Source organism: Tachysurus vachellii, chromosome 8, assembly GCF_030014155.1.
Source record: "Tachysurus vachellii isolate PV-2020 chromosome 8, HZAU_Pvac_v1, whole genome shotgun sequence".
In the NCBI taxonomy this organism is placed as follows: Eukaryota; Metazoa; Chordata; class Actinopteri; order Siluriformes; family Bagridae; genus Tachysurus; species Tachysurus vachellii.
In genome coordinates this window covers 25,152,432-25,164,562 of record NC_083467.1, presented here as the reverse complement: position 1 = coordinate 25,164,562, position 12,131 = coordinate 25,152,432, and the positions used below count along the sequence as shown (strand labels likewise).

The 12,131-nt window shown below is 38.5% G+C and overlaps 1 protein-coding gene across 1 annotated transcript in view; it reads right to left on the bottom strand.

The window, feature by feature from the left end:
- The window catches only part of ttn.2 (titin, tandem duplicate 2), a 170,644-nt gene that overhangs the window by 141,719 nt on the left and 16,794 nt on the right, over window positions 1–12,131 (bottom strand). The window contains exons 24-41 of the mRNA XM_060877043.1: window positions 10,370–12,066; window positions 9,977–10,258; window positions 9,565–9,831; window positions 9,189–9,461; window positions 8,499–8,762; window positions 8,053–8,313; window positions 7,671–7,931; window positions 7,306–7,569; window positions 6,956–7,216; window positions 6,618–6,878; window positions 6,235–6,495; window positions 6,000–6,141; window positions 5,723–5,891; window positions 5,382–5,613; window positions 4,760–5,044; window positions 4,469–4,594; window positions 3,525–3,713; window positions 2,870–3,262 (exon numbers count right to left, since the gene is read on the bottom strand). Of these exons, the coding sequence (XP_060733026.1) occupies window positions 2,870–3,262; window positions 3,525–3,713; window positions 4,469–4,594; window positions 4,760–5,044; window positions 5,382–5,613; window positions 5,723–5,891; window positions 6,000–6,141; window positions 6,235–6,495; window positions 6,618–6,878; window positions 6,956–7,216; window positions 7,306–7,569; window positions 7,671–7,931; window positions 8,053–8,313; window positions 8,499–8,762; window positions 9,189–9,461; window positions 9,565–9,831; window positions 9,977–10,258; window positions 10,370–12,066 (5,888 nt within the window). The remainder of the gene's footprint in view (window positions 1–2,869; window positions 3,263–3,524; window positions 3,714–4,468; window positions 4,595–4,759; window positions 5,045–5,381; window positions 5,614–5,722; window positions 5,892–5,999; window positions 6,142–6,234; window positions 6,496–6,617; window positions 6,879–6,955; window positions 7,217–7,305; window positions 7,570–7,670; window positions 7,932–8,052; window positions 8,314–8,498; window positions 8,763–9,188; window positions 9,462–9,564; window positions 9,832–9,976; window positions 10,259–10,369; window positions 12,067–12,131) is intronic.

The following is a 12,131-nucleotide window of genomic DNA, read 5'->3' as shown; positions in this document are numbered from 1 at the left end:
ATAGAGCTTGTAGAGAAGCTCATGCCAAGAGTCTGTGTCTGTTCTAGGTTTAGGTTTCTTGATAAAAATGCTTCTTTATTCTTAGTAAACGTACTAGGATCTGATGAATAGAATTCTTCATGAGAAGAAACAATAGACTTACTTGACTTTCCTAAAGGTGTTATTAGTTCTGGAACCTGACTGACAGTTAAATCTGAGGCAAATTTGGCAAGGCAAATATGCTTCTTATTCGCATCTTGTTCTGCCTCTATAAGCAAATGTATTTGTTCTCTTTCAGAAGATATAACTGGAACATCAGAAAGAACAGTGGGATTTATTAAACTAATGTCTTCATGAGCCTCAATAGAAATAATTTCATTTGAAGTGCTAGAAAGAGTCAGAGGAAGCTTACTTTCAGCACCTCTTACCAACTCATCGACTTTTGTTGGTAATGTCACAGATTTCTCAAGTGGTGTATGAAAAATAAAGAGATCGCTTGGAGAACGTTTATCTTGCTGAGCCTCCAAACTTTGTGGTTGGTCTCTTGCTAAGAGTATATTTGTGACATTAGTATGTGTGTCAGGTATTGTGTTTTCAGCAGAGTGAATAAGTCTCTCATTTGGCTTTTCAGAAACAACCGATTGCTGCTGGTGTTCAACACTCCTCAGTGAAGATCTCTCAGGTGTGAATTCAAAGAGGGAGGCTTGACTTTGCAGGTTCTGATCATATTGACTTTCCAGTGGATATTCATGTAAAACATGTTTATCTTCACTAAAGCTCTGAGTTTGCAGGCTGAACTTTGTGACAACATTGTCTTGACTTCCAAGAGAATATGGCTTAAATGTAGATGTTTTTGACAAGAATCTGGTGCTATCCGTATCCTGTGCTTCTGTTTGACCTTCTGTCATTTGACCTTTGGTATTTCCTCTTTGGACAAGAGTATCAGGAGTTGTTGGTAAGGATAACTTTTTAGAACTTGTAATTATGGTAGTTTTTTCCAAACCTGGCTTAGTTGCAATACTTTCTGAAGGAATTATTGTAGTGCTGGGACCAGAAATAACGACTTCATCATGAGCACCAACAATAATGCTTTGAGGTTTGTCGCCCCTTACATACCCAATAAAAGAATGTGGCAGGCCCTGATCTTGTTTAGCATCAACAACCAATTGTGTTTGATCTTCTGCTGAAAGCATGCCTGTGAAACAAGCACTGATATATGGTGCACGGACATCTTCATGTGTGCTAATAGCAATGTTCTTACTTGACCTCTGAGACAGAGTTAATGGTTTCTGAATGTTAAAATCTCTTACAGTGGAAGATTTCTCAAGTGTTGTTTCAAAGATTATAGAATCACTTAACAGCTTTTGATCTTGCTCTACCACTGGACCATGAGCTTGGTCTTTTGATAAAAGTGTGTCTATGTTCTTATATACAGTAGGGTCATGTAAAGTCATTTGAAGTGGGTCAGTAATTCTCTCACTTGGCTTTCTGAAAGAGAGTGATTTTTGCTTAATATCAATGCCTCTTACTTTTGCTTCTGACACGCTTTCAGATTTAAATGGCAAAATGTTTCTTGGTAGCTCTTGATCTTGTTGACCCTCCCGTGATTCTTCATGTGGAGTGTGTTTATTGGCATTAAAAAGGTTAACTGAGGTTTCAATACAAATCTCACCCTTATCTTGGGTGAATGACTTCATAAAAGATTTATTTAAACTTTTGGTTGTATCTTCACCCTCATATTGTGGTTTAGCTTTGTCCAGTTGAGGTTTGATCCTCTCTTGGGTGATTGCTGTCTCCTTTGGAGATTGCTGTGCTTGTTCTTCATCGAGTAAAATTGTCTTAGTGACTGTAGTGGGATCAGATAAAGGGACTTCTTCATGACTACTGATAACAATGCTTTTACTTGACTTTCTAAAAGAGTCTGATAATGTCTCACTCTGTTTTTTGTAAACATGTGGCAGGTTTTGTTTTGATTCCACTGATAAATGTTGGTCTCTTGAGAAAGTCTGTATGTTTGTAATATCACCAGGAGTAGGGGTGGTTGGCATGAACTCTTTATGAACTTTAGTATCGGTCTTCTTACTTGACCTTCCAAAATGGGGTTGCTCAACACTTTCTTCTTCTGACCATATCAAAGAAGATTTCTCAGGTGGTGTTTCACAGAGAAGGAAATTACTCAATACCTTTCGAGCTTCAAGGTTTTGCAAATCTGGTGATTGATTCCTTGTTAAAACTATGTTTCCAGTTTTGGTAACTAATGTAGAGTCAGGCAAAGTAATTTTACATGGACCAGTTATTCTTTCCTGTGGCTTTTCAGATGGACTGGACAGTTGCTGGATCTCCACATTGCTAATAGTAGATTTTGATGTCACTGAAGATCTCTCAGGACTGGTTGAGGCAAAAATCGAACTATCACCTGGTAGAACAAGATCTTGTTGGATATCCACAGGCCCTTCTTGTGGCGTGGGTTTTAATTCATCAAACCATTGTGTTTTAAAACTGGTTGTTATTGTAAGAGCTGTTTCAGACCTTGAAATACTCTTATTAGCATGATCCTTAAGGGTTTCATCTGAACAATACAAAGGAATATGTTAGCCAAACAGTAACACTACAGTAATGCTAACTGTTGGAACTACTATACTATTTGTAACAATAGTAAATAAGAAGAGTGGATCACACCGCACAAATGTCAATTTTCTACGTAGCCTTTACTAATGACAACCACAAGCTTTACCCTATTAAGAATTTTTAATATTGTGCAGTTAGTAATAGTGACTGAATCGTTTCACTGTGGAAAATAGGTGACAGGCTTCATTTGTGGAAAACTGTGCACTTATAGTTAATCACGGTGAGTTATTTAAAGAAGACAATCTAATCTTATGTATATTACCTTCTGTGAATACTGTAAGGGTTGCTGTACAAACAGCCTCTCCAGAGGAATTGGCTGCTTTGCAAGTGTACTGTCCAGCATGCTCAGAGAAAGCATCAACTATGATTAATGTGGCAGTGTTTGTCATTTCATCAAAATGAAAGACAGTGTTTTTGTTTGGTTTTACAAGCTCCTGGCCATGAAACCAACTTATCTCTGGTTTTGGGATGCCAGAGACACAAGCATAAAATCTGGCCACTTCCCCATGAGGCACAGTGCAGCTTACAAGAGGTTGAATAAAAGTAGGCTTCTGACCAACTGGCTCCGTCTTTACACTCGCAATGCTTGTAGAGAGACTGGACAAGGCGTGCCATTGAGATTGCTGAGATGTTATGTCAATAATTTGTGTTTTCCCTGTGAGGAGGCATTGATTTTTCTTCAGCCATTAGACATACCAAACAATTTACAAAATTAAGATTTCTCAGGACTTGAGGAGTGTGTCCAGTACAGTTCCGATATCTGTTATATTTAAATGACCATAACTAAATGATATAAACCAGTGCACCAGTAATAATTGCTAATGTAAACAGTTGCTACAAAGAATACCCATAACATTCAGTAGCAGATGCATGATAGCAATAAATAAACATGCAATTATGAAAAATGTTCAACTCACCCTCCAGTTTAAGTACTGCGGAGCAAGAAACCATTCCAGCAGAATTACGAGCAACACAGGTGTACTCTCCCTCATCCTCTGGATAAACTCTGGCTATCTCTAGCTGGCAGCTGTCATCAAATTGAGACATTCTGAAGAAGTTTGATTGTTTGATCTCTTTGTCTTTGCTGAACCACGTAATTGTCAGATCTAAAGAACACATAAGCACACAGAACAAAATACAACCATTGCTTTACTGACATAATATGTTGTGTTACGTCCTTTTCTATTTGTTTTCTGTTTTGGGGAGGTGTTTGTGTTTCTGTGCAGGATAAACCCTGATTGATTCCTGAGGTTTACCTGGTGCCACGCCCTGCTGGTCAGCTGACTCCCTGTGGCCTATAAAAGCCTCCGCCACCACTTCCTGTTTAGCTTTTTTTGGCTCATTTGCTGTGGTTATTTGTTTGCTGCTAATTAGTTTTGTGAATTGTTCGTTATATTTGTATGCTTAGCATTTCCTGTTAATACTGACTCCTGCCTGTTTGACTTTGATTCTGGATTGCCCTTGTTTGGACTTGTTTGCTTATCTGTATATAGTTGTACATAGTATTCTTGGGGAGGTAGGGAGACCGATGCCATTTTGTTTGTACCTTTTTTTGATTGTGTTTTTGTTCAGGGAGTTAGGGAAGTGATTTGTATTTTCTTTTTTTGTTTGTTTAGTAGGGAAGGTAAAGGGTGCAATAATAGCTGTTTTGTTTGTTATTTTGGCCTTGTCGGCTCCTGAAGACACACCCCAACCTGTACACTGGGTTTTCTCATTAAACTATTGTTCTTTCAGTTACCCCTGGTTTCTCATTCCCTTTCATGTTTCGCCTTCACCCCTAGATGGGCGTAACAGTTGTGTGCACATGAAACATGAGTTGAGGTACATATAGTGAGACAGTCTGCTGGTATATTACACTAACCTTCTCCAGACACCCGGCACTGAAATCTAGCAGATCCTCCTTCAGTGGCAGAGGTGTGTTGTATTGGAGATATAATCACAGGTGGGGATAAAGGTGCACCAGTGTCAGGTGAAACAACCTCTGGAACTATGTGAGAACATGGAAATGCATTAATATTAATAAAAGCAAAAAATAAACACTTAAAGTTTTGATGATCAGTTAAGCTTTAAGGCTGTTAATAGATATTATATATTTGGAATTATATAATATTCCATATTTTTCCAGGAATTTTCCAACATTATCAATATTTACCTTCAACGTTCAGTGAAGCAGAGCTGGTCGCCTGCCCATAGTCATTTCTTGCCTCACAGTTGTACTGAGCTGCATCCTCTGGGAAGACTTCAATGAGCAGCAGAGTGTGTTCATTTGCCTCTCTCAGAAACTTGCACTTGAATCCAGGAGATAATGCCTGAGAGTTCTTATACCAGGAAACTTGTGGTTCAGGGATGCCAGTCACTTCCACAGAAAAGCGTGCAGGTTTACCAGCTTCAACAGACAAAGGCTCCATATGCTTGATGATCTTAGGAGGCTCAGGAACTAAGAATGAGAGAATAATGTTCATTGAGAAGGAGCAAACTCAGAGAGTCTAAAATATAACCACAATGTACATCTTTTTCCAATAGGACAGCAACACTAAGTACTGTATACTGATAATGCTTAAATGGAGTGTTTTAAAACCAAAAAAAAAAAATATTTAATCTTCTCTTAATGTAGACATGGAGTCTGTAGTCATGTAGTCATAAAAAATGGTTTTCCCTATCCATATCAATATTTGTTAATCATGATTTTTTTATTTCAGTTTATGTACTAGATAGCGTCAATTGAGTCAATTTTCACATCGAATAAAATGTTGCAACACAGAAACAAGACTTACTGTTGACATGTAGAGTCACCACACTCCTGTTCTTCCCAGCAATGAAAGTATATTCTCCAGCATCACTCCTCCATGTTTCAGTGATTGTCAAGCGATGAATTTTCCTAATGGTCACATAGTTATAACGCTTATCAACAGTAAATTGAATTTCAACACCATTTCTGAGCCAGCGTCCATCGATGTCATCCTCATTGACTTCAAATTCCAGTGTAGCTCTCTGCTTCTCAAGCACCTGACACAAAGACATTAATAGTGAGCTATGATTCTTTTTTTTTTTTTGCAACATCACAATTGCTGTCAAAAGATGTCAGTATATTATCATTAAGTGTAGGAATATTTACTGTTATTTCTTTCTCAACAGGTTCAGTGATGCGGACATCTTTGCCTTCTACTGTGAGCTGAGCTTTGGACATGCTGGATCCAGCAACCACTGAGTATTCACCGGCATCAGACATGCGAACAGTCTGTATCATTAAGCGTTGAATATATTTGTCTGTGGAAACCTTGAACCTATACGGATTAATACAAAATTAAATAAGAACATTTGACTTAACAAAATAAACAGTAATATTACTTAAAAGAACGTAAAATTCTGCTTAGCAAAAACTACAACAGCACCTTTCAGATAGCTCAAGTTCCTGCCCATTTTTCATCCATGTGACTTGAACATTGGGCTCAGAGAGCTCACATTCAAAGATGGCCTTTTTCTTCTCAGTCACCTTGATATCTTTGATGTGCTTTCTAAACTCAATGACACGAGCTAACGAATAGAAAATGATGACCATGTTAGGTGCCAATGTAGAGTTACATATGAATCACTGTAGAGATTAGATTAGAGTAAGTAAGAACTTACCTTCAACAAACAGTTTTGCTGAAGTCTGAGCAGATCCTGCCACAAACTTGTACTCTGCACTATCCCCAAAGTGCACATTGCGAATGGTCAGAGAGTGAGAAAACTGTCTTGAACGAGTCTGGCATCTGTCAGTGGATCTAATCTCTACACCATTCTTCAGCCATTTGTAGGTGATGCCCTCATAATTAACAGTCACTTCAAATGTAATAGTATCCTTCTCTTGAGCATTGAGGTCTTTGAGCATGGAGGTGATGAGTATAGCTTTAAAAGGAAACAAGAACAGAAATCATATATTTCACCTTACTTATTTTGCATTTCTCTCATAATTTTTCATAATTTATCCTGATAAGGGTAGATGTGAGAAAACTCCACTCAAAACTTACGGCTAACAGTCAGGGTGGCTGAGACTTTGTCATTTCCACAGACAAATGTATATTCTGCAGTATCATCTCTGCTGGTGTTCATGATCTTCAGTTGGTGCAGCTTACCCTGCACAACTATTCTGAACTTCTCACTCATTTCAATCTCAACTCCATTTTTCAGCCATGTGGATGGAACATTAAAATGCGAAACCTCACATTCAAATGTAGCCACCTGGGTCTCTGGGATTTCAATATTTTTCATGGGCTTTGTGACTCTCAAAGCTGGAAAAAAAAAAGCAATAAATTAGCCATGAAATTAGATTCAATGAATTAAAAGCAAACGCAGTTAGTATACTTACACTCAACATGTAAAAATGCACTGCAATGCACATGTCCCACAACAGCTGTGTATTCTCCCGCCATGTTTTCTTCAACATTAGCAATGATAAGCTTGTGAGCTTTCCTCTCAGAAAGGATTTGGATATTTGCACTTGGCTGAAGCTCTTGGTTCTTGAACATCCATTTAACGGGGACATTGTCATGTGATACGCTTAACTCAAAGGATGCAGTAGAGTTTAGCAGTATAGTCATATCTTTAGGCTTCTTCACAATTTTTATTGCTAGAGAAAAAAATTAAACAGTGATCAAAAAGACAGGTTCCTATACATAGTACACATAATGTGTGTGTCAAATTTGTTTTCAGACTTACTCTCAACATTAAGTCTTGCATTAGCTGTGAGTTTTCCAAGTTTGAATCCGTAAACTGATTCATCCTGGGTGTTACAATCTTTAATCTTCAACATGTGAACCATGCCATCTACTGATATTTCATATTTATCACTTGGAACAATATCAATTCCGTTCTTGATCCATTGGACCCCTTTCACTTCCAAATGAGTAAGTTCAATACTAAACACAGCCTCTTGTGTCTCAATGACAGTTTGGTTCTTTAGTGTTTTCTTGACCTTTACAGCTGTTACAAAATAGAAATGCTATTAGCATGTTGATGTTTTTAAGATATGATCATGTTTTAAGATGGTACATTAGAATATACATCAAATATAAAAAATATACCTTCAACTCTCAAGTTAGCTGAGGTCTTAGAGTTTGCCACCTGGTATGTGTACTCTCCAATATCCTGCGGTCTTGAGATTTCAATGACAAGCCGTCTTACAGGACCGATCTCTTCACGCCTGACATTATCACTGAACTCAACAGGATGTCCATCCTTAATCCACTTTCCCTCGGTGGAGGCACTGGCAACTTCACACTCTAACACAGCTGTCTGGGACTCTGCAACAGTTACATCCTGCAGTGGTTTGTTTATGGCACCACCTAGTAGAGAGGAATAAAGCATATTTTTATTGAATAAATCTCTAAACAAATCTCTAAAGATTTTTAAATATAGAGTAAATAGATGTTGGTCAGCTTGAACTGAAGAATAACAATATTGCACCTGATACTATGAGTTTAGCACTTGAAGTCTTTTCACCAGCTGCAAACACATAAGGGCCCTCCTCATCTTTCATGGCATTGAGAATAATGAGACTATACTTTGTGCCCTTAGAATCAATTTTGTACTTGGGACCAGCCTTCAGAGGTTGACCCTTAAATGTCCAGAGAGCTTCAATGCCAGTATGAGACAGCTCAACTTCAAATGTGACATTCTGGGTCTCAGTGCAAACACAGTCCTTCATGTGCTTTACGATACTAATTTCTGAAAGAAGAAGAGGCGGAGTTAAATGCAGTCTTTTTTCTGAAGACTTCTTAAAAGCACCGGATTTTATAAAGATTGATGTGTACAATTAACTAGGGTATTTACAAGCATATACCTTATACCATATATATTTAATAATTACAATAATAATAATAATAATAATAATAACAACAACAATAACTTACTCTCAACAGTTAGCTTGCATGATGAATCAACTTTGCCAACAACCAGTTTATATTGTCCTTCATCAGAAGCATAAGTTCTATTCAGTACTAGTCGTTGTTTGGAGCCCTTAGTCACGACCTGGATTCTGTCACTAGCAGTCACTAGTTTGTTATTATGGTACCATTTCACTGTGCTCACATCAGCAGCTGAAATCTTGGCTTCTAGAACTGCCTTTGTGCCTTCAATTGTGCTAACATCCTTTAGAGGTGTTACAATACAGATTGCTGAAATTGTTAAAGGAGATTAAACATTAAGGAATGTGAAATTAATCTGTAACTTGAAATCTACAAGATGGGTGCTTCTCAAAATCGAATTTATACCCCCTTGCTTCCTAAATAGTACATCTTTCACATCTGTATAGGCCTATAGTGTTAAACAGTTAATACAGCGGTGAAATATTATTGATGTCACATAAGTCACATGAGTGGATGAAATTTTTTCATTTGGAAAATACGTTTGTTCCCCTACCATCCATATTTTAAGGAAACAATGAGGTGAAATTAAAAAATGAGAAGCACTTAGTAAGGAAAATAAAATGAACAAATTGACAAAATAATAACTGAAAGGTGTACTAGCAAAACCTTACTTTGAACAACAATAAAGAATAACTTTGAATAACAATAAATAAAGGTGTACTAGCAGAACCTTACTTTGAACATTCAGTTTTCCTGCGGTGGAAATGCCATGAGCAGGAACATTAAAGGAGTACATTCCAGCATCATCTTTGGTTATGTTTTCAATAAGGAGCTTGTGTACAAGTTTGTCAATAACAATGTGAATCCTATCAGTAGCAGAGATGGGTTGACCGTTCTTCAACCAAGTTCCTTCCACATTCTCCTGAGAGAATCGTACCTCCAGCTGAGCAATATCACCTTCACAGAGAGTTAAGTCGGAAAGTCCTTGCATCAGTGTAACTGAGCGCACTGTAGGAAGAGGAGAAAATACCACCTCATATAATTTCTAAGTATCAGGAATGATGAGTATGCACAGACAAAATTACAAGGTACACGATATATATGAACTTACATTTCATCTTCAGATTAGCACTTGTCTGTAGATCACCCACTTTGAAAGTGTATTTGCCTTGGTCCTCTTTCTTCACATCCTTGACACACAGGCTGTGTCTTCCACGCCGAGAAGACATAACATACTTCAGGCCTGGGGTGATCTCTTTGTTCTCAAAGTACCAGGTGCCCTCGGCATCCTCACGAGATATTTCACACTCAAACTCCCCTGCGTATGACTCTGGTACTTCAACACTTTCCAAATTCTTCACAATTTCAAGTGGTGCACCTACACAATACACCATATTTAAGTTAAAATTTGTTTTCTTTTCAACATACAGAATATTCCACGTCCATACATTCTCTGTGAATGTTAATAAGGATATGAGAGAGTCAAAAAAAATGTAGAACAAATACATAGTCATTATGCAAACCTTCAACATGTAGTCTGGCTGTTGTTCTTATTTGATCATCCTCAACAACAGCACAAGTGTATTCAGCATCATCATCCATGCCAATAACCAGGACAGATAGGAAATGCACTTTTCTGTCAGAGTGCATCCTGTATTTGTCCCCAGAGAAAATATCAGTATTGTTCTTCAACCATTTAACCTTGATAAAGGGCTCGTTTGTTTCACATTCAAAGGTCACCAGGTTGTCCTTTTCTTTGGCATATATATCATCAATTTTCTGTGTGAAGGTTACAACTTGCTTGCCTATGGAAAAAAATGATTATTTTGAAACTGACAGAAAAAAACAATATTTATTTTGCAAATAAGTCTCAATATATTAGAGTAAAATGCAGAAATCTTAATCATGATACATACCATGCACCAGCAAGAAGGCATGGCTTGAAGTCTCTCCTGCAATGTTAATGGCTTTTACCATAATGCTAGCTGAGTCTTCAGCTGAAACATCTCTAACAACCAGTTCACAGACATGGTCCTCAGGCCAGTACCAATAAATTCGGTCTGATTTTTCCAGCAAAACTCCATTCTTGTACCATTGGCATTCTGGATCTGGTTTACCAACAACTCTGCAACGGAAGCGTACTTCATCACCCAGGGTGACTGTCTGGCTCTGAATACGTTCTATGATCTTTGGTGCCTCCATGCTGGGGGAAAGAGCTATTTTCTCAGGCTTAATTGTAGGAATGGTAAGTTTACGTTCTTCTTCCATCTTCTTCTTCTCGGATTCAGGTATCTCCTTAGTCCAGTGCAGAAGCTCTTCCTTTCTCTTCTTCAGCATGTCTTCATAGGACTCATCCTTCTTGCGAGATTTAAACTCCACTGAGGAAATGGCTTCATAGTAGCCTTCTTCAGTTCTGCGTTTGAATTTGCTTCTTAATTCCTCCGTCTCTTCGGTAGACTTCTCATGAACAACTCTCTCAGCCCTCTTTAGTTTGACAACCTCTTTGGCTTGTGAGGTCTCAGTGGGTTTATCCACCTTAACAACATCAAAAGATACTCTGCCATGCTCAGGGCCAGGACCTTCTGGAGCCTTAATTTCAGGAGCACGTCGCAGGATTGCCCTGAAGTCCTCTTTCTGTTTAATATCTAGCTTCACAATGTTGTTTGCAGTTCCCTCTGGGTTCTCTGCCACAACTTTAACATCACCTGAATCATAAGACTTGCAGTCCACAATCTCAAGGTAGTGAATGCCATCATACTGTAGTCTAAATCTTTTGCTCTTGCGAATAAGCTTTCCATTCAGGTACCAGTTTACTTTAGGGGTTGGGTATCCAGTTACTCTACAACGAAATTTAGCAGTTTCCCCCTCTAATACTGCAATGGGCTCTGGAACTAGGACAATCTCAGGCTTAGATTTTTCAGTGATTTCATCTATAGTAACACCAGCAGGAGCTCCTTCATGAGCAATGCGCTCTAATTCCTCTATTCTCTGTCCCCTCCTACCCTCAGGCAACTGACTTTCCTCAACAAGACCTTTCTCATCTTTCACAATCAGGGTGGCTGAGGTCTGATCAACACCAAATTTGTTGGTAGCTCTGCATGTGATCACTCCACTGTCTCTGGAATATGCAACCTCATAGTCAAGACTGCAATAGCCAAATTCATTAATCATGCGTAACCTGTTAGCAGCTTCAAGGGGCTTGCCATCATGAAGCCACTCAACAATCATTGTGGGATCACCAATAGGGGTGAGTCTGCATTCAAAGTGTACAGGACCAAAACGCTTGAGTCTTACTGAGGTCAGTTTCTTTTTGAAGTGCGGCTTCTGCTGTTTCTCCTTGTCATAAAGGTCGACCTCCTCCCATTGTTCCTGACCATAACGGAGGTGCAGTGGCTCCAACTCTGGTGAAGCAATTTCCTTAGCTTTGTAAGTTCCCTTAGGAATAATGAGTTTTCTTTCTGGTTCAGGTTCAATGTACTCCACCTCAACATTGACACGGCAGCGTGTGGTATCACGTCCGGCTTTATTAATTGCTGTAGCGGTGTACCATGCACTGTCAGAACCAGCAGTTTGGGGGATTTTGAAACGTGCTTCCCCCTTGGTTCCCTCAATCCTGAAAAACACATTTCAGCATCTCCATATTTGTAAGTATTCTTTTTTAAATCTATAAAAATAAAT